The sequence below is a fragment of the Rhinoderma darwinii genome, chromosome 13 (genome assembly GCF_050947455.1).
Source record: "Rhinoderma darwinii isolate aRhiDar2 chromosome 13, aRhiDar2.hap1, whole genome shotgun sequence".
NCBI lineage: Eukaryota > Metazoa > Chordata > Amphibia > Anura > Rhinodermatidae > Rhinoderma > Rhinoderma darwinii.
Window position 1 is genome coordinate 67088158 of NC_134699.1, and position 26997 is coordinate 67115154.

A 26997-nucleotide genomic window follows, 5' to 3' on the forward strand; every position below is an offset into this window, starting at 1 on the left:
TTATAGTAGTTATATTCTTGTATATAGGGGGCAATATTATAGTAGTTATATTCTTGTATATTGGGGCAGTATTATAATAGTTATATTCTTGTATATAGGGGGCAGTATTATAGTAGTTATATTCTTGTATATAGGAGGCAGTATTATAGTAGTTATATTCTTGTATATAGGTGGTAGTATTATAGTAGTTATATTCTTGTATATAGGAGCAGTATTATAGTAGTTATATTCTTGTATATATGGGCAGTATTATAGTAGTTATATTCTTGTATATAGGAGGCAGTATTATAGTAGTTATATTCTTGTATATAGGGGCAGTATTATAGTAGTTATATTCTTGTATATAGGAGGCAGTATTATAGTAGTTATATTCTTGTATATAGGGGGCAGTATTACAGTAGTTATATTCTTGTATATAGGGGGCAGTATTATAGTAGTTATATTCTTGTATATAGGGGGCAGTATTATAGTAGTTATTCTTGTATATAGGGGAAGTATTATAGTAGTTATATTCTTGTATATAGGAGCAGTATTATAGTAGTTATATTCTTGTATATAGGGGCAGTATTATAGTAGTTATATTCTTGTATATAGGGGCAGTATTATAGTAGTTATATTCTTGTATATAGGGGCAGTATTATAGTAGTTATATTCTTGTATATAGGGGCAGTATTATAGTAGTTATATTCTTGTATATAGGGGCAGTATTATAGTAGTTATATTCTTGTATATAGGAGCAGTATTATAGTAGTTATATTCTTGTATATAGGAGGCAGTATTATAGTAGTTATATTCTTGTATATAGGGGGCAATATTATAGTAGTTATATTCTTGTATATTGGGGCAGTATTATAATAGTTATATTCTTGTATATAGGGGGCAGTATTATAGTAGTTATATTCTTGTATATAGGAGGCAGTATTATAGTAGTTATATTCTTGTATATAGGTGGTAGTATTATAGTAGTTATATTCTTGTATATAGGAGCAGTATTATAGTAGTTATATTCTTGTATATATGGGCAGTATTATAGTAGTTATATTCTTGTATATAGGAGGCAGTATTATAGTAGTTATATTCTTGTATATAGGGGCAGTATTATAGTAGTTATATTCTTGTATATAGGAGGCAGTATTATAGTAGTTATATTCTTGTATATAGGGGGCAGTATTACAGTAGTTATATTCTTGTATATAGGGGGCAGTATTATAGTAGTTATATTCTTGTATATAGGGGGCAGTATTATAGTAGTTATTCTTGTATATAGGGGAAGTATTATAGTAGTTATATTCTTGTATATAGGAGCAGTATTATAGTAGTTATATTCTTGTATATAGGGGCAGTATTATAGTAGTTATATTCTTGTATATAGGGGGCAGTATTATAGTAGTTATATTCTTGTATATAGGGGGCAGTATTATAGTAGTTATATTCTTGTACATAGGGGCAGTATTATAGTAGTTATATTCTTGTACATAGGGGCAGTATTATAGTAGTTATATTCTTGTATATAGGAGCAGTATTATAGTAGTTATATTCTTGTATATAGGGGGGAGTATTGTAGTAGTTATATTCTTGTATATAGGGACAGTATTATAGTAGTTATATTCTTGTATATAGGGGGCAGTATTATAGTAGTTATATTCTTGTATATAGGAGCAGTATTATAGTAGTTATACTCTTATATATAGGGGGCAGTATTATAGTCGTTATATTCTTGTATATAGGGGCAGTATTATAGTAGTTATATTCTTGTATATAGGAGGCAGTATTATAGTAGTTATATTCTTGTATATAGGAGCAGTATTATAGTAGTTATATTCTTGTATATAGGGGGCAGTATTATAGTAGATATAGTCTTGTATATAGGAGCAGTATTATAGTAGTTATATTCTTGTATATAGGGGGCAGTATTATAGTAGTTATATTCTTGTATATGGGGGCAGTATTATAGTAGATATATTCTTGTATATTGGGGCAGTATTATAGTAGTTATATTCTTGTATATAGTGGCAGTATTATAGTAGTTATATTCTTGTATATAGGAGCAGTATTATAGTAGTTATATTCTTGTATGTAGGGGCAGTATTATAGTAGTTATATTCTTGTATATAGGAGCAGTATTATAGTAGTTATATTCTTGTATATAGGAGCAGTATTATAGTAGTTATATTCTTGTATATAGGGGCAGTATTATAGTAGTTATATTCTTGTATATAGGGGCAGTATTATAGTAGTTATATTCTTGTATATAGGAGCAGTATTATAGTAGTTATATTCTTGTATATAGGGGCAGTATTATAGTAGTTATATTCTTGTATATAGGAGCAGTATTATAGTAGTTATATTCTTGTATATAGGAGCAGTATTATAGTAGTTATATTCTTGTATATAGGGGGCAGTATTATAGTAGTTATATTCTTGTATATAGGGGCAGTGGTATAGTAGTTATATACTTGTATATAGGGGGCAGTATTATAGTAGTTATATTCTTGTATATAGGAGCAGTATTATAGTAGTTATATTCTTGTATATAGGGGGCAGTATTATAGTAGTTATATTCTTGTATATATGGGCAGTATTATAGTAGTTATATTCTTGTATATAGGGGGCAGTATTATAGTAGTTATATTCTTGTATATAGGGGCAGTATTATAGTAGTTATATTCTTGTATATAGGTGGCAGTATTATAGTAGTTATATTCTTGTATATAGTGGGCAGTAGTATAGTAGTTATATTCTTGTATATAGGGGCAGTATTATAGTAGTTATATTCTTATATATAGGAGCAGTATTATAGTAGTTATATTCTTGTATATAGGGGTAGTATTATAGTAGTTATATTCTTGTATATAGGGGGCTGTATTATAGTAGTTATATTCTTGTATATAGGTGCAGTATTATAGTAGTTATATTCTTATATATAGGGGGCAGTATTACAGTAGTTATATTCTTGTATATAGGGGCAGTATTATAGTAGTTATATTCTTGTATATAGGGGCAGTATTATAGTAGTTATATTCTTATATATAGGGGGCAGTATTACAGTAGTTATATTCTTGTATATTGGAGCAGTATTATAGTAGTTATATTCTTGTATATAGGAGCAGTATTATAGTAGACATATGGGTACATGTATAAAGAAGTTTGCGTGTCACAGTGCAAAATTTTTAAGCAGCCGCGATGATGCCAACAACGACAAATAAAAACATTTTTTGTTATAACAGCGCCAAAGAAAACGTGAACGCAATGTGCTTCATTGTGTTTGCATTTAGAAGTTTAAACAAGTAGCCAGATTTTTATTAAAACCTTCTAACATCCAATAAACAGGCAACCGCACGGATGCCAACCTGAAATGTGGTTTACGGATCTTTCAGGAGCCAAATAATATAGGAGGATGGGAGGGGGAGGGGCACGACATTGACCTGGAGCAAAGAAAAGCATTGTTCCTCCACTGTTTGATGTTACTAGATGCAATATTGAGTAATGGCAGCGAGTGTAATTACAGCACAATGGTTGTGTGTTCAAGAAAACGAGAGCCGGATCATGCGGGTGAAGTGGTGAAGAACCAGCTTCTTCCTCCTGGATATAGATATATATATTATATACTAGTATGATACATACATACACACATCGGAAGAGGTGCAGACGTCTACCTAGCATGTCCCAGTCTGTCAGATGTAGCAGAGCTAATTTGGTTACTGGGACCTACTCCACATAAAATTGCATTGCGTCATCTTTGGTTTTACATGTAGACCTACTAGTTATCTATACACCTGCATTTTAGGGTCCGCGTTACGGTTGCAACACCTGGACCCCGTATGGTTCAGCGTAAAATGCCATATAAATACTACAATAACATGTTAGTACACCATAGGTACCATGCAAAAAGATTATTATATGTAATCACAAATAGTAAAAGCAAAGGCCATCACGACCTAAAAATGACAACATGGTGGTGTTGGGGGGACGGGACGGGACGACAACATACAGGGCAGCTTATCACATCAGTACAATACAAAAAAATAGCACAATATGGCACAGAATATCACATGAAATAGCAATACATATTGCACATGGAGAAAAAAGGTGTATACACTCAGTACATTACGGTTTGTAAGTTCTGTCTCAAAGAATGAAGAGATGTCTAACATGGACCACTAGGTTAATATACCAACCACTGTGAGCCCCAAATATCACCAAACCACCACAGAACCCCGACACGCGTTTCGCCGTCAGCTTTTTCAAGGGGTGTTGTGTGGTGGGATGGATATATTTTTTATAGTTAGAATCTTGATTAGGAAGGAGCTGCAATTGGTCAGAACACACATGTAGCATAATGACCTCTGACTTCAATGCTAACTAACGGGAAATTATTCACCCACCCGAGTCTGATATATTCAAGACGCCGCTGTCTACATGGCGCCTGTCAATGGCGGACACAACCAAATCACATGTACATACATATAAAACTAACATGCCTACATACACACACATTATACGACATAAATGTGTAAATACTGACTCAAAAAATCATCTATAGACCCAATATATTACAACAGTGGATCATACACACACAGAACATTTGATAATTATTGTGCAATACACCAAACTTAGTACAGTAAATAAGACCCGCCAATCAATGTGTAAGGCCTCATGCACACAAACTTATTTTTTTTCTCCCGTAAATACAGGTCCTTGGCCACACGTATTCGACCCATATTGCACCAGTATTTACGGACCCGTGCCCGTAAATACGGGTCCGGTGTCACCCGTATTGCACCCGTATTTACATGCACGTTTTCGCTGCAAAATTGCACTGCACTAATTGGCAGCCCCTTCTCTCTATCAGTGCAGGATAGAGAGAAGGGACAGCACTTTCCCTAGTAAAAATAAATTCTTACTTACCGGCCATTGTCTTGGTGACGCGTCTCTCTTTCGGCATCCAGCCCGACCTCCCTGGATGACGCGGCAGTCCATGTGACCGCTGCAGCCTGTGATTGGCCTGTGATTGGCTGCAGCCTGTGATTGGCCTGTGATTGGCTGCAGTCGTCACTTGGACTGAAACGTCATCCCAGGAGGCCGGACTGGAGGAAGAAGCAGGGAGTTCTCGGTAAGTGGGAACTTCTATTTTTTTTACAGGTTGATGTATATTCACCTGTAATTACGGAAGCCCCATAGACTTCTATGGGCTGCCCGTGCCTAACGGCCTAACATAGGACATGTTCTATATTTTTCAACGGCACGGGCACCTTCCCATAAGCATACGGGGAGGTACCCGTGGCCAATAGAAGTCTATGGGCCCGTGATTACGGGTGTTTTTACGTTAATGTGCATGAGGCCTAAGGGCTATTTTGGCCCAAAATGCTCCATGAAAAAGCGGAGGTGAAAATAACAATGTTAAAGTGCATCCCATATACAATCACATGTGCGGACCCTAAACAGAGTAGATCAAAATCACAGTCAGGAATAAATAAATACTCTTTGCCACAATATATGGAAATCATCCAAAATGTCTCTCCAGGGAAAATCGCTAATAGCACAGTGAGAAATAAAACGTCGATGAGGCGATATCAAATGCCCATGCCAAAGAGATATACATATATATATATACACATACACAACAATAAATACACAAATGTGCAAAAATGACCCACAGCTCCCGATTTCCAAGCCAGTTCCATCACGCACGCCACTGCACAAAAATATCCAGAAGAATATAAATATGATAAATGAGGCTGATGCTGGAGAAATCACCGCTAAAGAAAAGATGCCAACCACATGTTTTATTCAGACCGAAAGGGGGCCTGGTCTTCAGTTCTGTTATTCACTTCCATTCTATCCTCTCCAATTTCCGACAGGCATCGCCACCCCGAGATCCAGGGATGATCCGGTCTATTCCACGGACTCTTCCATCATCTTTAGGTCGTGATGGCTTTTACTACTCGTGATTAAACATCCTGTGAAGCGCCGGGCACGAGTCTGCAGGAACCGGCCAGCAGCCGTTGTAAACTATTTAAAGGGCCAGTAGTGATTGACCTGTAACACAGAACCAGACTTGAAGAGCTGTAAAGCAGGCAGGTGGTTTCCAAAGATGGCCGCTGCCCTAAATTGTCACCGAAAACGTCATATTAAGGGTACGAACACACACAGCGTCAAGCTGCGCAGCGTATCCGCCCTGAAGATCCCTATAAAATGCAAAAAATCGTGGCACGTTTTTCCTCAGCGTAATGCCTAGTTCACACAGAGTTTTTTGGCACGGTTTTTGACGCGGCAATTGCGTCTAAAAACGTCCGAAATCGACCTCCCATTGAAATGTGGGAAAAAGAAGAGTCATGCCCTCGTACATCGCCTGAGGAAGAGATCTGTTCGATCTCAAAACTTTTTGTTGTATTTTGTACAAAAATAAAGTCTTGTTTTTTTACTCACCTGTCCTCCGACTGAGTAGAAACCATCAAATCCTACGCAGGTTGCGCCAGAGGGAAAATCCGCATTTTTGTAAGTCTCTCTTCCAAATGCCCGCCCTTCAGGCGTTTCCGTCTCTGACCTCCCATTGACATCAATGGGAGGAAGAGAAAGTGGTTTTCGCCCACCGCGCTCAATGGCCACGGCATAAAAAACGCAGCAAAAAAACGCGGCAAAAAAAGTGCTGAAATTTTGAGTAAAAAACTGTGTGTACAGGACATAAAAATAAGCGAACGGTTCATACCACCCCCTTCCTCTTCTCTGCCCGCAGGCCGGCCTCCCGGGATAAAGTTGCAGGTCATGTGACCGCTTCAGCCTGTGATTGGTCTGCAGCGGTCACACGTCATCCCAGGAGGCCGGCCTGGAGAAGACACAGGGAACTCCGAGTATAAATTCTTTTATTTTCTTTCTTACCTGCGATTTTTGCGGCGCTGTGATTCCGTCGGAAATGTCGCAATGCACACCACTTTGTTGCGGGTTTAAGCACCCCGTTCAATGGGGAGAACACGCAACACGAGCTTCGATTCCGCAGCATTAATTTACATGCTGCGGCTGAAGAAACCGCACCGGTGGTCAATTTATGTGCGTATTTTTCTGCGTTTTTTTTCCCCCGCTAAGGACGATATTTGTTGAAATCTCGCCGACACGGCTACTAGTTTAATACGCTGCGGACTTTCCACAATGAATCCGTTGCAGAAAATCTGCAATGTTTACGCCGTGTGTGTTCCATCAGAAAATACCATGGATAAGTGCCAGAGACCAAGACCCTCAGAAATTCCCAGAGTCAAGAGGCTGCAGCGCTAAGTAAAGCATCCTGGGACACTCATCTATTGGGAGAACGAGATATGGCAAGCGCCGCCACCCCCTCCATTAAATTCTATGATGACGGCGGCGGTCGTTAATAGGTGAACGGGGGTTATGAAGCGTTCTTCCGATCTGGGATCCTCTCTTATCAGGAAAAAACCTGTGGATACACCATAAATATTTAAAGGGGTTGTCCAGGACTACAAAAACATGGCCACTTTCTTCGAGAAAAAGCGCCACACCTGTCCACAGGTTGTGTGTGGTATTGCAGCTCAGCCACATTCTTTTTAATGGAGCTCAGCTGCAATACCAGATACAACCTATGCAGAGGTGGGGCGCTGTTTCAGCATGAAAAGCAGCCATGTATTTCTAATCTGCGAAAACCCTTTTAAGACGGTAATATCTCTTTAGCTGAAGATTTCCATAAACGGACTGCTCATAAACATAAGTGTACGTCCACAATTCTGGCGCTAATCTGCTACGATTCATGTTAGACATGCAGATTTTACTGCGGATTTCACCCCGCTCTTTGAAATCCGCAATGAAAATCCCCAATATAAAATTTTAGGCAGCGTGTAATACTGTAATACTTCTCGTATTTTCCGCCCGCAAATCCGGACAGAAAATCTGCAGTGTATCCGCCACACGTGACCATGACGAATCTAAATCTCCATACAAAGTATAGTGACTGTAAATATTTCCATTTCTCCTCCGTTCATATCCAAAGTGAAGATAAAAACTCTGCTGGTCGCCCTTAGAAACAGTCAGCGGGGTTTAGCTCCGCCCCGTTGTCAGTCATGTGACCTAGCAGGTCAGTGCACTGCTTCTCCGGTGACAGACCAGCAGAATGACGCTTTAGACCTGAATGGAGAAGAAAAACTGAGAAGTAACGCTCAGGATTTACACGGTTGCTCCACATTTTCGGTAGATTTGAGCGGGGGATGTTGTAAGTTGTCTCTCCTTGAACTCTTCTTCCTCTTGTAACAATTCACACTTGGCTGTGAGCAGGAACTTCTCTTGTCTTACGATCCTGTACTGAATTCTGCAGCTGGGGGTGACCCATATACAATATATACCCAGATTCACTTATAGGAGGAGAATTATGGGTAAGTAGGGGAGACCCGGGCAAGGAAACTGGAATCCCGACACCTGCTATGTTAAAGGGGTACAGGATTAGGAAAACATGACTGCTTTGCTCCAGAAACAGCGCCACCCCTGTCCATGGGTTGTGTGCGGTATTGCGGCTCTGCTCCATTAAAGTCAATAATGCTGTACAACCCCTTTAACGAAGAAAGAAGGGGGAGGGGTGATGACGGCCGTCAGCACGTGGTAAGGAATATAGACGACATATAATACTGGAAGTTTTATAGCATTGGAGGCAGGGGATGTATCATTGGCCAAACAATCAGGAACTGAGAAAACTACTACTACTCCCACACGGCTGTAACAGCTTTTCCGGACCCCTGAGCGACCCATGTGGTGGAGCAAAATAATATGGCGGCCACTCCTACTCCCATACGGCTGTAACTTAGCTTTTCCGGACCCCTAAACACCACATATGGTGGAGCAAAACATAATGGCGGCCACTACTACTCCCATGGGGTAGTAATTTAGCTTTTCCAGACTCCTGAGCGACACGCATAGCGGAGCAGAACAGTATGCCGGCCACTACTACTCCCATAGGCCTGTAACAGCTTTTACGGACCCCCTAAGCGGCAGATACGGTGGAGCAATACATTACGGCGGCCACTGTAGCTCCAATAGGACTGGTACTCCCTTTTCCCAAACTCCTAAATGACATCTACCTATTAATTCAGTGTCCGCCGAGCTGGATCACAACCTGCCTGGGAGCTGTAACCTCATCTTACTGCAGTCACCCAGCTTTCCCAGGAACAGAAAGGCTAAAGAGAATTTGTAACAGATTTCCAGACGTGCCCACCGTAGAGGTAAATATGTCTATCATGCCTTAGAAGCACACACACTTTTAATTAAAGGGACCGCAGTTGGAGCAGGATCTGGTGCCTCTGCCTTCCTTCAGATGAAACAGAAGGCAAGGATCTAGTATTTCAAAAGCTTGCAGAATGCCTGTAGGGCGCTGGTGCCATGAAAGCGAGCGCCCGAGCCAACACCAACAAACGTGCGCTGTGTGCCGAGAAGAAAACAAACTTCAGGTTTAGGGAAGCAGGAAAAAAAATAACACTTAAGATGCTCAGATGTGGACAGTTATGCGGCAGGTTGACTCTCTCTGTAGCCCGGGGGCGCTGGCAGCTGGGGCCGCAGGAGTGTAGAGAGGAGGGTGAGAATCTGGTTTCACAACCAGGGACGGCACAAATGACTTTCTATCTGTGAAAACCGTTTAAATTAATAAGCGGCATTCAAGAGAGCAGCTGCTGCCAAACCAAACAGCTACCGGGGCGCTCACACTGCCAACGCCAGCGTAAAAGTGCCCAGCCGGACCGGGTTTTGTTTAAATTGGAAGGAGGAAAGTCAACAGCAAAAAATAAAATACAACCAGGGCCGTAACGTGGCGTCTGACGATCAAGACCAGCGTGGATAGAAGGCGAGGGCGGCGAGAACAGGAGTCAGGCGGGATTCAGGCCCTTAAAGGGCACGTCCAGTCTGCTGCTACTTTCTAGTACAATTTGTGCTTCAATATCTCATTATTTTCAAGACCTCTGCTTGCAGAGTCGGGAAATTCTTCTTTACATCCAGAGACCTAACACTTCTCGCAGCTGAGGTTTCGTTACAATTGCGTCCATTTTAGAGCAGAGTCTGATGCAGGAGAGAAATTTGTACTGCTGATGTATTTAGCTCACAGGGGATTGTCTAGACTGGATACAATTGTTGCAAACCCTCTGCTGTGAGAAGTATTCGGTCTGTACAAGTTTCAGCCTTTGAATTTAAACAAGGATGTTTTCATTCACAAACAGCCAGCAGAGATCTTCAAAGTGGTGAAAACAAAAGTATATATAAAAAAGCTGCAGACCTGGTAATTGTACAATCATTAAGCTTTATTCACATAAAACCCATTATACCCCTATATACAGGTGGCCATGTACTACAGCGGACTATATGGCCACCCCCCGTGTTTCAGCCACACCCAATGCAAACCCGAGCATAAACTCATGCACACAGCCATGTAATGTCTATAGGCAAACACTGCTAGTGGTATGGGTTATACTGAAGAGCTCAGTGACGTTACACCTTCACCACATGTCAGATTGTGACATTTCTGATCTCCTAGATCTGACCCAGTCATCTGTAAGTGATATTATCTGCTAGATCTGCCCCGGTCACCTGTAAATACCATTATTATCTGCTAGATCTGCCCCGGTCTCCTGTAAGTACCATTATTATCTGCTAGATCTGCCCCGGTCACCTGTAAATACCATTATTATCTGCTAGATCTGCCCCGGTCTCCTGTAAGTACCATTATTATCTGCTAGATCTGCCCCTGTCACCTGTAAATACCATTATTATCTGCTAGATCTGCCCCGGTCTCCTGTAAGTACCATTATTATCTGCTAGATCTGCCCCGGTCTCCTATAAGTACCATTATTATCTGCTAGATCTGCCCCGGTCTCCTATAAGTACCATTATTATCTGCTAAATCTGCCCCGGTCTCCTGTAAATACCATTATTATCTGCTAGATCTGCCCCGGTCACCTGTAAATACCATTATTATCTGCTAGATCTGCCCCGGTCTCCTATAAGTACCATTATTATCTGCTAAATCTGCCCCGGTCTCCTATAAGTACCATTATTATCTGCTAGATCTGCCCCGGTCTCCTGTAAATACCATTATTATCTGCTAGATCTGCCCCGGTCTCCTATAAGTACCATTATTATCTGCTAGATCTGACCCGGTCTCCTATAAGTACCATTATTATCTGCTAGATCTGCCCCAGTCTCCTGTAAATACCATTATTATCTGCTAGATCTGCCCCGGTCTCCTATAAGTACCATTATTATCTGCTAGATCTGCCCCGGTCTCCTATAAGTACCATTATTATCTGCTAGATCTGACCCGCTCGCCTGTAAGTGGTATTATTACCTGCTAGATCTGACCCAGTCACCTGTGTTATTATTATCTGCTAGATCTGCCCTGTCAACTGTAAGTGATATTATCTGCTACATATGCCCTGGTCACCTTTATTATTTGCTAGATCTACCGGCTTCATCTGCCCTGGTATTATCTGCTAGATCTGCCCCGGTCACCTGTAAGTGTTATTAAAATAGACCTAGTCGCCTGCAAGTTGTGTTAATATCTGCCCGTAACATGTAAGTTTTATTATCTGCTAGATGTGCCCTGGTCATCTATGTTATTATTTTCTGCTAAATCTGCCTGGTCACCTGTAAGGGTATGTTCACACGTAGAGTCAAAAACGTCTCAAAATACGGAGCTGTTTTCAAGGGAAAACAGCCCCTGATTTTCAGAAGTTTTTTGAGCAACTTGCGTTTTTTACGGCCGTTTTTGGAGCTGTTTTCATTGGAGTCTATGAGAAAACGGCTCCAAAAACGTCCCAAGAAGTGTCCTGCACTTCTTTTGACAGTGACGCGTAAAATGACAGGTCGTCTGCACAGAACATCGTAAGACCCATTGAAAGTAATGGGCAGATGTTTGCCGACATATTGGAGCCGTTTTTTCAGACGTAATTCGAGGCGTAAAACGCCTCCATTACGTCTGAAAATAGGTCGTGTGAACCCAGCCTTACTGTTATTATTATCTGCTAGCTCTGCCCCAGTCACCTGTGTTATTATCTGCAAGATCTGCTCTGGTCACCGGTGTCATTATCTGCTAGGACTGCTCCGGTCACCTGTAAGTGCTATTATTGAGATCTGGAAGCATCTAGGTGTAATAACAGCTGTGACAAAGCAGACGACCACAAAACGCACAAAATGGAACCGCCAAGTGCTGAAGCGCGCAGTGTATAAAAAAAACCTGCCTATTGTATTACGCAGTGATCCACATGGCCTCTGGAAGTGACCAGAACAGTCTAGAGCTTCATGAAATGGGTTTACATAGTCGCTAAACACAAGCCGAAGATCAGCATGTACAATGCCAAGTGGCGGCTGAAGTGGTGTAAAGCCCACCACCACTGATCTCTCGGGTGACAAATCACGGCTCACTATCTGGCAGTCTGATAGAGGAATCTGGGTTTGGCGGATACCAGGAGAAGGCTACCCACCAGAATGCACAGTGCCTAATGTAACACTTGGTGGACGAGGGGTTAGGGTTGGGGGCCGTTTTTCAGGGTTTGGTCCCCTAGTTTCAGTGAAGGGTAATGGTATACCGACAGCATACAGAGACATTTTACACAATTACAGCTTCCAACTATGTGGTAAAAGTTTGGGGTTCGTTCCTGTCCTGTTCCAGCATTACTGCGCCCCTGTGCACACAGCGAGCTCCATAAAGACGTGGGGTGAGGAGTCCGGGGTGGAGGAACTCTAGTGTCCGCACGGAGCCCGGACCTCATTTCCATACAACACTTTTGGGATAAATTTTAGAACGCAGATTGCGAGCCCGACCGCTCGTCCAACAGCAGCGCCTGACGTCACAAATGGAGTCAACTTCCCACAGACACCCAAAAATCATGTAAAAATCCTTCCTAAAAGAGTAAAGGCCGCTGCACTGCAAAAGGGGGCCAACTCCAATTTAACACTAATCGTTTTGGAATAGGATTTCTAACACTAGATCATATAGGCGACGGTCAGGGGGTCACATATAGTGTATACACACACACACCTATGTGCATCGCGTCGCCCCGATCAGTAAAGGGGTGAAGTGCAATGGGATTAACCTGTAATATGACGGACATAGGTTGATACAGGAAGCTGGTGGGAAATCAAATAAATTCTGGGGTGGCATCATGTGCCTCCGCCGCAAGAGATGCGAATGCATTTCTATAAACAGATGCCTAGAAAACCCAATGTGCCCTCCCCTGACCGCCGGAACGGGAGAGATTCTCTATCATGGAGAGGACGCTCGGCCGTCACTAGGACTGCTCACGATTACGTACTTGACCTGTTCAGGGCCCAACACAAGAGAAGAAGGCTGAAGACTGGGAGCTGTCTAAACACAGGAGACATGTGTACACAGCCCGGCGGCCGTCACTGTGAGATTACACTGTCACTTCTAGACACTTGCTGAGGTATTTGACAACTTCCCCCTGAAATAACACATCTCTATCCAAAACTTTCCCACGGGGACAGGTGACAAACCCCAGATATTGACCAGGGGTAAGATAGTCAACAATTTACAGCAATGAGACAGAGATCGATCGATCAGAGATCGATCGATCAGAGATCGATCGATCAGAGATCGATCGATCAGAGATCGATCGATACGAGATCGATAGATCAGAGATCGATCGATACGAGATCGATACGAGATCAATCAGAGATCAGAGATCGATACGACATCGATCGATCAGAGATCGATAGATACATGATAGAGTGATAGATCGATACGCGATAGATAGATCGATACGGGATAGATAGATATGAGATAGATAGATAGATAGATAGATAGATAGGATACATCGGATAGATACTTACTGAATCCAAAAAACACAAGTAACGTCCGGTGCTCTGTCGGATGGCTTGATTTTTTGCGTAGCCAACTAAAAAGAAACAAAAAAAACACATATAATACTGGCCGTTTCGAGAACACGGAGGAAAATGACAGCGGACAGTTCACTGTCACACGGTTACCTTAAGTCTAACACTGAGCGGTCTGTAGAAAATCGAGTGACAACCACGATGGGCCCTTTAATGTCCGCTATCTGTGGTGGTCACCCAACTAGGAGACTGAAACCACATCCGACCAAATACTGCTCACAGCTGAGGGTTTGTTACAATTGTATCCAGACTAGACAATGACCGTTTTTTGCAGTGTATCAGTGCAGGTAAAATGTATTCTCTACGAGTTAAACAGTCTGCACCGATACACTGTAGCAGACTATCAGGATAGGAGAGGGATGCTGTGTACAGCTCACAGAGCGTGCAGGAGACGTGTGATAACCGGGCAGCGCTGGTTAATGATACACCAGGCTAAATTAAGACGTATGGGAAAAAAAACTGAATCCTGAACATATCGGACCTGGAGCGGGATCTGATGTCATCATAGCGGATAGAGAAGCGGTACAGTCTACGTGGAACAAGCCTCTTATCTGCCAGTGCCTTCTATTACAGGTCAATATTTACCCGAGATAGCCCATTGCCCTAGGAGTGATCAGGAACGACTCAGTGGGAACAGGGGCAATGGTTCCCAGGAAGGTTTATCAGTGGGACGAGGGCACGGAAAGTCTGGAGAGATGAGAGAAGCAGCTCAGAGAAGCGGCATGCCTGCACGCACATCCGCTCAGTAATGATAACAAGTGCTGACCGTATGACGTATGTGATGTCCGTTTAGCATGTAAATCGGGAGTTTTTTCATAATGTGAACAGAGCCTTAGATGCCGATCGTTATATAAATGTCCATGTGTGGCAGTCAGTTTTTTCCATTTTTCACAATACCTGATGTGTAGATGACCGAATGCAAATGCCCATAGCAAAACACTGAACCGGCAGAGGATGCTATGAGATTTCAGCTCTGAAGCCTGCAGAATTGTGAATACAGCTCTGGACTATAATAAAGGTTTAAACCAAACAAAAAAGATAATTTCTGCTCAAATATTTTACCTATACCCCCTTAACGCACCTTCTTTTAAAATACCATTCTGAGCTTCTGCCTTACTGGTGCATTTTGTGGGGGAAAACGTACGCAGGGTGTAAAAACAGCTCAAGAATACCAGGACTATTTTGGGTTGTAAGGGGCACAAACTTTATGACCTAGGGGACCCTTACCACTCTTAGCCCACCCATTGATGCCACGATCGGTCAAGTATCCATTGATCATATGTTACAGATGGGCATGCAGCTCCACCATCATGTATCCCCTATGGAAACTTTAACGGGGTTCTCTGACGGGGACAATCATTTTTGTTAGAGGGGTCCTCCGGTGATAGTTGCAGGACACGTGATCAGCCGGAGACCCTAAATAATCAGATGTAATCTGCGGGGGAATCCTACAACAAGTGTTGATTTCTCCCGCAGCGCCACCACAGGAGAAAGGTAGAATTACATAAACATCATTGAAATCATTAATATATGGACAAGGTGAGTCCTACTTTGTGTAGCCACTGTGGTCCTGAACAAGGGACCCCCCCCCTCTATTAAATCATAATGACCTAATACAGTATTTGAAATTGGTATTTCCTTTCATGATAAAAAGGTCTGCCCGCAGTCACCACTAGGGGGAGCTTTAGAGCTTCCTGAATACGGTCTACACATTGAACCCAAATATAACATTATCTGCAGTAAGCTCCCTCTAGTGGTGACTAAAAGCAGCACGAATTGTATTACATAACGGTTTATGCAGGGGATTTGGAGCTCTGTATCAGAAAGAAAGACCTATTTAGATAAAAAACAATTCTGTGGTTGGATTATATATTGTGAGATTTCCAGCAATGATGTAGTTAACCCTTCCTGAACCAATTAATCATTGTTGCTTTTCTCCTCTTCTATATTTTGGCAGCGAGTCTCCTCCTCTGAGAACGGCCAGCGCTGATGACATCACTCCATCTGGACTCTATTACTCCAGTACGGGTCGGCTCCCTGAGATTATTGTAATAAACTATTTTTAGACGGGCCGGCGCTTACACCTGAGGGCATCGTGGGAAACAGGACGCACGTAGTGTTTACTCCACCGGGGGATCACCGAAATGTAGCAGTGTTCAATAGTTCACCATGAATTCAGCTCGCCCGCTTCCCATGGACCTGCACTACACCGCATCAATCCCCTCCCCCGCTTCATTTCCTTCTGTCGCAATGTAAAATAAATAATTTCAGGGGAAAAACGAAATCCAGCTACTTGAGGGGATGAAGGGGCGACTATTAGATCTGTAGGTTCTTCTGGGATGTATATTTATGGGGAGTGCTCGGATCAAACAGACAAAAGATCATATATAAAAAGTGCGGCGATGAGGAAAAACGACTCCTAATCCCCTAATTCTGAGTCGTCTCTGTTCCCTACAACTATCAATGGATGCCATCACAGTGCCCAGCTTCCCACAGACCCTGAATGGGAACACATCTCATGCATTATGTAGAGTTCCTCACAAGTTTCTTCTCTCTTAATGTTATGTGTCAGTCTTTACTGCAGAGCTGGTATTCTATTCATGAGCCAAGACACTTAGTACGTGCCATCAATATTGGGGAGTGGTGCTGAAATGTATGGAACAGTGGGAGGACGGAAAATAAGGTGAATTGAAATATTGAAATAAAACATGTGGAGACGATGATGATGAAGATGCTGCATGGTGGTAGGATCCTGTAACAGATCAGATGTTCAGGAGATATATATATATATATATATATATATATATATATATATATATAAATAAAGCCTTGTAGAATGAAAAGATTTAAAAAAATATTTAATACACTTTGCGATTCAGTTACTCATCATTTTCAAGATCTCTGCTTGCTGTCAGTCAACGGAAACAGTCCAGATTACATCCAGAGGCTTAAAACTTGCCCGACCTACCTCTCAGAGCTGAGCATTTGTTACAATACTATCCAGTCAAGACAACTCTCTGTGAGCCAAACACATCCGCAGCAGAAATCCCTCTACGGTCTTAAAAAGCTTGTTACAATGTATCAGTGCAGGTAGAATGTATCAGCCTAAAGTCCAAGCCGATTAGCTCATAGAGGATCGTCAGAGCTGGATACAATTGTAACACACTTTCAGCTGTGAGAAGTATTAGGTGTGCACAGGTTTTCAGCCTCAACAATGTTCACATTCCCTAATAGCAAGCAGAGATATTGAAAACGGTGAGGAATTGAAACACCGTCTATTAGAAAGTTTCATAACTTTTCATTATAGTTGAAGAAACCTGGACGGGCACAAGCTTGAGGGCATCGTATGTTCTAGAATGACTGGGTGACTAATAAATGCATGAAAGGAAGAGCTCATGGAAAGGGTTAAGGAAATGATATTTCTAGAAGACGTTTCTTCTTCCTTGTGACATTCACATGATTAAAGGAAAAAAGTGTTAGGCCTAAAGCTTGAGATCAGGTCACATGATGAGAAGGTGGTGGTCACGGTGATGGCTCTTCCTGCTGGGGGGGGTTGTTATATAAAGATAATGGTCTCGGAGATGGACCGATACGGCGCACGCTGAAGGTTATTAACAGCAAGGGAAGTTGAAGTTGGTGTCAAGCGTGGGCGGCAAAATAACAGATCTGCAGATCTCAGCCACATACCCAAAACCGATGAAGACGAATATGGAAAGTATCAGTAATTCAGCAGAGACTGCAAAACATAGCAACTCCATAATATACATCTAATAGAGAAGTACAGCACGGAGCCACCCAGTCATGTGTACACAGTGACTCCACCAGCAGAATAGTGAGTGCAGCTCTGGAGTATAATACAGGTGTAACTCAGGATCAGTACAGGATAAGTAATGTAATGTATGTACACAGTGACTCCACCAGCAGAATAGTGAGTGCAGCTCTGGAGTATAATACAGGTGTAACTCAGGATCAGTACAGGATAAGTAATGTAAGTACACAGTGACTCCACCAGCAGAATAGTGAGTGCAGCTCTGGAGTATAATACAGGATATAACTCAGGATCAGTACAGGATAAGTAATGTAATGTATGTACACAGTGACTCCACCAGCAGAATAGTGAGGTCAGCTCTGGAGTGTAATACAGTATATAACTCAGGATCAGTACAGGATAAGTAATGTAATGTATGTACACAGTGACTCCACCAGCAGAATAGTGAGTGCAGCTCTGGAGTATAATACAGGATGTAACTCAGGATCAGTACAGGATAAGTAATGTAATGTATGTACACAGTGACTCCACCAGCAGAATAGTGAGTGCAGCTCTGGAGTATAATACAGGATGTAACTCAGGATCAGTACTGGATAAGTAATGTATGTACACAGCGACTCCACCAGCAGAATAGTGAGTGCAGCTCTGGAGTATAATACAGGATATAACTCAGGATCAGTACAGGATAAGTAATGTGTGTACACAGTGACTCCACCAGCAGAATAGTGAGTGCAGCTCTGGAGTATAATACAGGATATAACTCAGGATCAGTACAGGATAAGTAATGTATGTACACAGTGACTCCACCAGCAGAATAGTGAGTGCAGCTCTGGAGTATAATACAGGATGTAATTCAGGATAAGTAATGTATGTACACAGTGACTCCACCAGCAGAATAGTGAGTGCAGCTCTGGAGTATAATACAGGATGTAACTCAGGATCAGAACAGGATAAGTAATGTAATGTATGTACACAGTGACTCCACCAGCAGAATAGTGAGTGCAGCTCTGGGGTATAATACATGATGTAACTCAGGATCAGTAATGCCATGTATGTACCGTGTGACACCACATCTATGTAGACTGTGACTTGACGTTTAGACGACCTGTTCATTTGGCTAAGTATTTTAACACAGTCATCTGCACAGGTCTCCTGCCCTTAGTCTGACCTATGTAACTTTCCAAGAGAAGCGCACACAATTGTTTTAAATCAATTAATTATAGAAGAAATCCATTATGGTTTTATTTTTGGCAGTTTCCTTAAGATTGTTTCCAAGAAAAGATTTTAGTCATCAGATTTACAGCCCTTGGCCTCCATGTAGGGCCCCCGACGGTCGGCCAGGCCAGTTACCCCCGCCCCTCCACCTGAACGCACGGTAATTATAGTTCTGTATCAAAATTCCTATATTGGATTTTTCTTGATGAAATCATTTTCTGTCTTGCATTTAATGAATGAGGAGAAATGACGACCTCAGGGGCACGGTCATAATTACGCCGCTTTGTCTTCCAGGGAAACGTTATATGAGAGATTTGGGGGATGACTTGGCTTCCTCTAAACAATTTAACTACATTAAGAAGGAGAACTACAATGACAGGATACGCCATCACTTTGATGTGTGCGTCTGACCTCTGTAAGCCCCGTCGATCTTAAGATTAAAGGGGCCGGGGCACGGTTTTAGCTATGCGGCCATTGTAAAGTTTTTCCCTGCACAGTGGCGCCCCCGACCACCCGGCTGTGCAGGGAACTGCAGCATGGCCCTATTCACATAAATGGATCACTGTTGTAGTTCCTGGCACAGCGGGCAGCCAGGAGCAACGCTCTTCGGGGAAAGCTTAGAGCTAAACTGTGCACTTTTTTGCTAGTTTCTATTATGAACAGTAAGGAAACTTGTTCACAGTCATGCGCCAAACTGCTTAGTTGAACTCCTAAAATGTAGAGGGGCTGATGGTTTTTCTACATTAGAAGACTGTACAAAGCCTGGTGTAAAGACAACACATCCCAGACACTGAACAAGCAGGGAAGGCGGAGATTTGAGCTCTGAATCCTGAAGAATTGTGATTGCAGCTCTGGAGTAGAATACTAATAAAAGATGAATGTACTCTTTAAAAGGGTATCAAAACTTTAAAAAAACCTTCCGATCGGGGGCATCCGGGCACTGAGAACCCAACCAATTGCTTAAACGAAGTGGCAGAAGAGGTGAGCGCTGAACCACTTAGTTTCTGATCGGATTTTCTCGGAAAGTTGAGCAATTGTTGTTCAGGCTCAATTAGAAGTCTAGAAAAGAAAAACAGTTCAGTGCTTACCAGAACTCCTCTGTCGATTCCTTTTAGCATTCGGTGGGGATCTCAGTGCTCGGACCCCCACCTATCAAAGAATTCTGACATGTCTTTTGTTAGTTTAGTTACCCTTTAAAGGGTTATTCTCATAACAGAAATTTTTATATAAATCGCTAGGATAAGCCATCCCTTTCTAGTCAGTGGGGTCCTCTTAGACTTTCCCCTGAAGAGTGGTCTTCCCGACCGCCCGCTGTGCAGGGAACTGAAACACTGCTACATGCAAATGAATGGGAAAGTGCTGCAGTACACTGCACAGACAAAGGCCTGGAAAACCGCACTGCATGGTAAAAAAACTGAAGGGGACGCAGCGCTAAAGCAGTAATGCAGTGCCATTATTACAATCACATTTAAATTGCATTTTACAATTTACAGCCTGTATTATACTCCACAGCTGCAGTCAATATTCTGCAGGTTTCAGACTGGAAATATTTCAATATTTCCTGCTTGTTCAGAGTCTGTAAAGAGCTTGCTTTGTTCATTTCAATTCTGGAAATTGTTGACTTTACAATTGGTGTTGTACAGTTATATAAAGTAGGAGAAATGAACCACCTTGATTTATAGGGGCTAAGCTAAGGAAATTCCTGAATGTTCCTAATAAAAAACAGCAGAATAGTGAGTGCAGCTCTGGAGTATAATACAAGATGTAACTCAGGAGAAGTAATATAATGTATGTATACAGTGAGTCTACCAGCAGAATAGTGAGTGCAGCTCTGGAGTATAATACAGGATATAACTCAGGATCAGTACAGGATAAGTAATGTAATGTATGTACACAGTGACTCCACCAGCAGAATAGTGAGTGCAGCTCTGGAGTAGAATACAGGATGTAACTCAGGATCAGTACAGGATAAGTAATGTAATGTATGTACACAGCGACTCCACCAGCAGAATAGTGAGTTCAGCTCTGGAGTATAAACTAGGAACAGCTCAGAGATCCCCACTGATACATATTTTGACATGTCAGTCACATGTCAAAAGGTGCTTAAAAGGTTTAGAATCCCCTTTAGGCTTCCTATGGACAACATCTCTGCTGACATGTTCATTTTCCCCTTCTTCCAGCCACCAGGTTTCCGTTACTAGGATTCCCACTACCTCAGGGGTTTTGCAGATCGCTTCACAGGAGTTGTAAAATAAACTCAAACAATATTTAGAAATCAAACCCTGCACTTAGCGAAAGAAAGCGAGTGAGTCTCGGGTCCCAGAAACAGCAGGACACAACATTCGTAATAACACCATATTTATTCTGCAGCTGTCATCTCATAAGAGGGAACGTGGTTTTAATTTAGAATCCTGTTATGTAATCCGATCAATTTCCGTTTCAAAAGAAGAAATTAATAATTCACCACTTTAAAAGCGAAAAAATAATTAGGTCTGCGTGTAAACAAGAGATAGAGAGAGAGATAGTCCCCACATGATCCTGTAACCTTCCCCTCCATGACTCCTACAAACATCATGGTCCAGTCACGCATCAGGGGAATTACATATAATAAAATACAGTACACACACACCTCGTAACAACATCTAACAGCAACTACAGGTACACTGCTCAAGCTACTGCAGAACCTCTTAATGCATCTCGCAGAATAAGTAATGTAATGAATGTACACAGTGACACCACCAGCAGAATAGTGAGTGCAGCTCTGGAGTATAATACAGGATAGAACTCAGGATCAGTACAGGATAAGTAATGTAATGTGTGTACACAGTGACTCCACCAGCAGAATAGTGAGTGCAGCTCTGGACTATAATACAGGATGTAACTCAGGATCAGTACAGGATAAGTAATGTAATGTATGTACACAGTGGCTCCACCAGCAGAATAGTGAGTGCAGCTCTGGAGTATAATACAGGATGTAACTCAGGATCAGTACAGGATAAGTAATGTAATGTGTGTACACAGTGACACCACCAGCAGAATAGTGAGTGCAGCTCTGGAGTATAATACAGGATAGAACTCAGGATCAGTACAGGATAAGTAATGTAATGTATTTACACAGTGACTCCAACTGCAGAATAGTGAGTGCAGCTCTGGAGTATAAGGGTACTTTCGGCCGTTTTTTGGAAAACGGCGTTCTGTTCGCGTAAGTAATGTACGTACACAGTGACTCCACCAGCAGAATAGTGAGTGCAGCTCTGGAGTATAATACAGGATGTAACTCAGGATCAGTAATGTAATGTATGTACACAGTGACTCCACCAGCAGAATAGTGAGCGCAGCTCTGGAGTATAATACAGGATGTAACTCAGGATCAGTACAGGATAAGTAATGTAATGTATTTACACAGTGACTCCAACTGCAGAATAGTGAGTGCAGCTCTGGAGTATAAGGGTACTTTCGGCCGTTTTTTGGAAAACGGCGTTCTGTTCGCGTAAGTAATGTACGTACACAGTGACTCCACCAGCAGAATAGTGAGTGCAGCTCTGGGGTATAATACAGGATGTAACTCAGGATCAGTACAGGATAAGTAATGTAATGTATGTACACAGTGACTCCACCAGCAGAATAGTGAGTGCAGCTCTGGAGTATAATACAGGATGTAACTCAGGATCAGTACAGGATAAGTAATGTAATGTATGTACACAGTGACTCCACCAGCAGAATAGTGAGTGCAGCTCTGGGGTATAATACAGGATGTAACTCAGGATCAGTACAGGATAAGTAATATAATGTATGTACACAGTGACTCCACCAGCAGAATAGTGAGTGCAGCTCTGGGGTATAATACAGGATATAAATCAGGATAATGTTACGTATGTACAAAGTTAATCAACTGTCTATAAATGATAAATGCTGTTTCGGATAGATGATGCATTAAAAAACATTAAAAAAAAAAAAAGTTTAAATAAAATACTAAACTGCTTTCCAAATACACAGCCAAATATACTCCTGCTCCTCAGATCCCGTCACTACAATAATATTTGGATTTCCAGCTCTGTAATTCCATTTCACCACATCTGGCAGCGCGGGGCGTACACGACAGCTGTGCTTCAACCTCTAAATAATAAATAGATCGATTCTCTCATTTATAAAATAAATGAACAGGACGCGCCTGTGCTGCTGCGCTCCTCACACAAATATTCCGCTTACATTTTTTATTTTTTTGCGGAAAGAAAAAAAGACGTGCGTTCCGAGCCAAACGGATTTGCATTCAGTGCGGACCTCTTAAGATGGAAGGGGAAACGGGTTGCTATGGATACCGGCTTAGAAATGTGAGTTCCACCAGATATTAAACATTCCTCCGGCCGCTGAAATGAGGAGTGACCCCAGATTTCTACCCAGCGACTCCTTTTTCACGCCTATCCCTGGTTTAGCAGTCTGAGGTACTGCAGGAACAACGCAGAGTGATGCCATTAAGTAATGTACACACCGGAACGGCCCAAAAACAGAAAAAGGGGGGGGGGGGATTATGCCAAAAATAGAAGAGGTAAAATTAAGTGGTGTTTTATATGAATTTTAATCTTATTCTAATGATTTTCTCTATGAATGCAGATTTACTGGGTACAATTGCACCCTCTAAATGCCCCCCAAGATGCCAAGAAAAGGGGCAAAATGTCTCTCCCCTGAATCCGTAAGACCAAGCCTCTTCCTGATTAAACATTATTTACAGAAATACGCTATAATACAGGATATAACTCAGGATCGGTACAGGATAAGTAATGTAATGTATGTACACAGTAACTCCACCACCAGCAGAATAGTGAGTTCAGCTCTGGAGTATAATACAGGATATAACTCAGGATCGGTACAGGATAAGTAATGTAATGTATGTACACAGTAACTCCACCACCAGCAGAATAGTGAGTGCAGCTCTGGAGTATAATACAGGATGTAACTCAGGATCGGTACAGGATATGTAATGTATGTACACAGTGACTCCACCAGCAGAATAGTGAGTGCAGCTCTGGGGTATAATACAGGATATAACTCAGGATCAGTACAGGATAAGTAATGTAATGTATGGACACAGTGACTGCACCAGCAGAATAGTGAGTGCAGCTCTGGGGTATAATACAGGATATAACTCAGGATCAGTACAGGATAAGTAATGTAATGTATATACACAGTGACTCCACCAGCAGAACAGTGAGTGAAGCTCTGGAGTATAATACAGGATGTAACTCAGGATCAGAACAGGATAAGTAATATAATGTATGTATACAGTGACTCCAGCAGCAGAACAGTGAGTGAAGCTCTGGAGTATAATACAGGATATAACTCAGGATCAGAACAGGATAAGTAATGTAATGTATGTATACAGTGACTCCAGCAGCAGAACAGTGAGTGAAGCTCTGGAGTATAATACAGGATATAACTCAGGATCAGTACAGGATAAGAAATGTAATGTATGTACACAGTGACTCCACCAGCAGAATAGTGAGTGCAGCTCTGGAGTATAATACAGGATATAACTCAGGACAAGTACAAGTAAAGTATTTACAAAGTGACTGAACTTTTCATGTAGATTCATTTTATATGTTGAATGAGGTTCAGAGGTGGACACATCCTATAAATGTCTACATACGGATAATCCCTAGAACACACCCCAGCTACCCCAGTTTCTGCTGTGACATAGTCACATGTTCTCACACACGTAGCCTTGAGACGCATTATTCCATGGTAAAATGTGTCCAGACATTTACAGACAGGCCGCATTTCCCAATAGCTGGAGCAGTCTACTATCGGCACAGCCAGCACTTTATCCCACTAGTGCCAATCACAGCTATGCCTAAGCCAATGGCTGTAGTGGCTGCCTGGGACACAAGTGAAACCGCTCCATTTGTGTCCCTGTGGGCCTAGAACGCACTCACAAGTCCAAGTTCTCAGAATGTTCAGATGTATTGTGTTTCATCCGGCATCTCGATCTCAACAGCTGCTGTGTGTGTTATGACTGACGTCTGGTATTCTTCGTTACAACTCTTACAGATGCAATTATATTGATCAGCAAAGCAAGGAAAATAAAAAATGAAGCAAACAAACTAAAAAGGGGTTAAAGGAGATATCCACCTCTGCACACTACATTAGAGCGAATTATAGAATCCAACTCCATAATTAGTTGGATCGCTGTATACATACATTACATTACTTATCCTGTATTATACTCCAGAGCTGAAAATACAATGGAGCGGACCTCAATAGTTGGTGGGCGTGCAACAGTTAAATTCAAAAAAGGCTGCCTGCCGGCAGAAATAAGCCCTGTTTTCCAACCATTATTAAAGAGTAAAAATAAAAAAGTCTTTATTCAATTTGCGTACGCTCTGTGGTTGTGGTACTTAACCCTTTCTAGACAGAGCTCTTACGTCTGGCACTGTGCTAATTGCTGTCAGAAATGGACATTAACTTTTAAATTTCATGTAGTCTGTCCTTGTTGCAAATTGAATAAAGACTTTTTTATTTTTACTCTTTAATAATGGTTGGAAAACAGGGCTTATTTCTGCCGGCAGGCAGCCTTTTTTGAATAATACTCCAGAGCTGAACTCACTATTCTGCTGGTGGAGTCACTGTGTACATACATTACATTACTTATCCTGTACTGATCCTGAGTTACAACCTGTATTATACTCCAGAGCTGCACTCACTATTCTGCTGGTGGAGTCACTGTATACATACATTACATTACTTACCCTGTACTGATCCTGAGTTACATCCTGTATTATACTCCAGAGCTGCACTCACTATTCTGCTGGTGGAGTCACTGTGTACATACGTTACATTACTTATCCTGTACTGATCCGGAGTTACAACCTGTATTATATTCCAGAGCTGCACTCACTATTCTGCTGGTGGAGTCACTGTGTACATACATTACATTACTTATCCTGTACTGATCCTGAGTTATATCCTGTATTATACTCCAGAGCTGCACTCACTATTCTGCTGGTGGAGTCACTGTGTATATACATTACTTATCCTGTACTGATCCTGAGTTACATCCTGTATTATACACCAGAGCTGCACTCACTATTCTGCTGGTTGAGTCACTGTATACATACATTACATTACTTTTCCTGTACTGATCCTGAGTTACGTCCTGTATTATACTCCAGAGCTGCACTCACTATTCTGCTGGTTGAGTCACTGTATACATACATTACATTACTTTTCCTGTACTGATCCTGAGTTACGTCCTGTATTATACTCCAGAGCTGCACTCACTATTCTGCTGTTTTTCATGAGATACAGTCAGTATTACCTGTTTGAAGGAGCCACGGTGCAGCCTCTTAATTGTTTACATGGTTCGCCTTCTCGTTCCTACTTGCACTGGCCGTTACATTTGTAGTGGTTGTGCAAGGTATTAGACTACTGTCCCATTCAAGAGGAGGTGGTGCAATACCTTGTTCGGCCGCTACAAACGTAACACCGCACGCAAAGTAAGACGATAAGGAAACCATGTAAATAATGAGGCTGAGGCGCCCTTACAAGTGCCGCGGACCCTTTAATTAGCTGATCGGCAGGGGTGCCGAGAGTCGGACCCTCACCAATCGAATATAGATGGTCTATCCTAAGGACAGGCCATCAATTTAAAAACGTGGATGACCCATTTAATGTAAAGAAGAAGGAAGGACGGTTTGAAGTCTCTTTAGTAATGCTATCCAACCGATCTGTAAATGCTCTGGTGTCAGGTTTGGCTCCTACCTCCTCGAGGCCGCTGGATGTCATGACCTCCCAGAATCACCCGAATGCCTCTGTCTTCAAGCTTCGGCTTCCAGCGCTGTATAATGCCAACAGAACCATCCTAAAAGAAATAGAAAATAAACTGTAACCATCGGTCAACGATACCAAGATCTCTACTTGACATCAGTGAATAGAAACATTATTTTTTACATCCAGAGGTTGAGAACTGAACTAGACCTAATACTGCACAGCCGAGGGTTTGTTACAATTATATCCAATCTCACAAGTACGTAAACAAGAATATATTCATTCATACAGCAAGCACAGATCTTGAAATGGTGAAGAACTGAACCACAAGAAGTTGTAGAACATGATAAAACTGGAAGATC

At 41.9% G+C, this 26997-nt stretch overlaps 1 protein-coding gene across 4 annotated transcripts in view; it reads right to left on the reverse strand.

Annotated features, from left to right (window-relative positions):
* QTGAL (queuosine-tRNA galactosyltransferase) overlaps nt 1-26997 on the reverse strand; it is a 232251-nt gene that overhangs the window by 178856 nt on the left and 26398 nt on the right. For 2 of the 4 annotated variants that reach the window (XM_075845905.1, XM_075845906.1), the window contains 2 exons: nt 26630-26729; nt 13828-13892 (listed from right to left, as the gene is read on the reverse strand). In XM_075845905.1, coding sequence (XP_075702020.1) covers nt 13828-13892; nt 26630-26729 — 165 coding nt within the window. Of the gene's footprint in view, nt 1-13827; nt 13893-13983; nt 14002-26629; nt 26730-26997 lie in introns of those variants that run through there. The other 2 variants (XM_075845909.1, XM_075845907.1) reach the window with 2 other exon arrangements.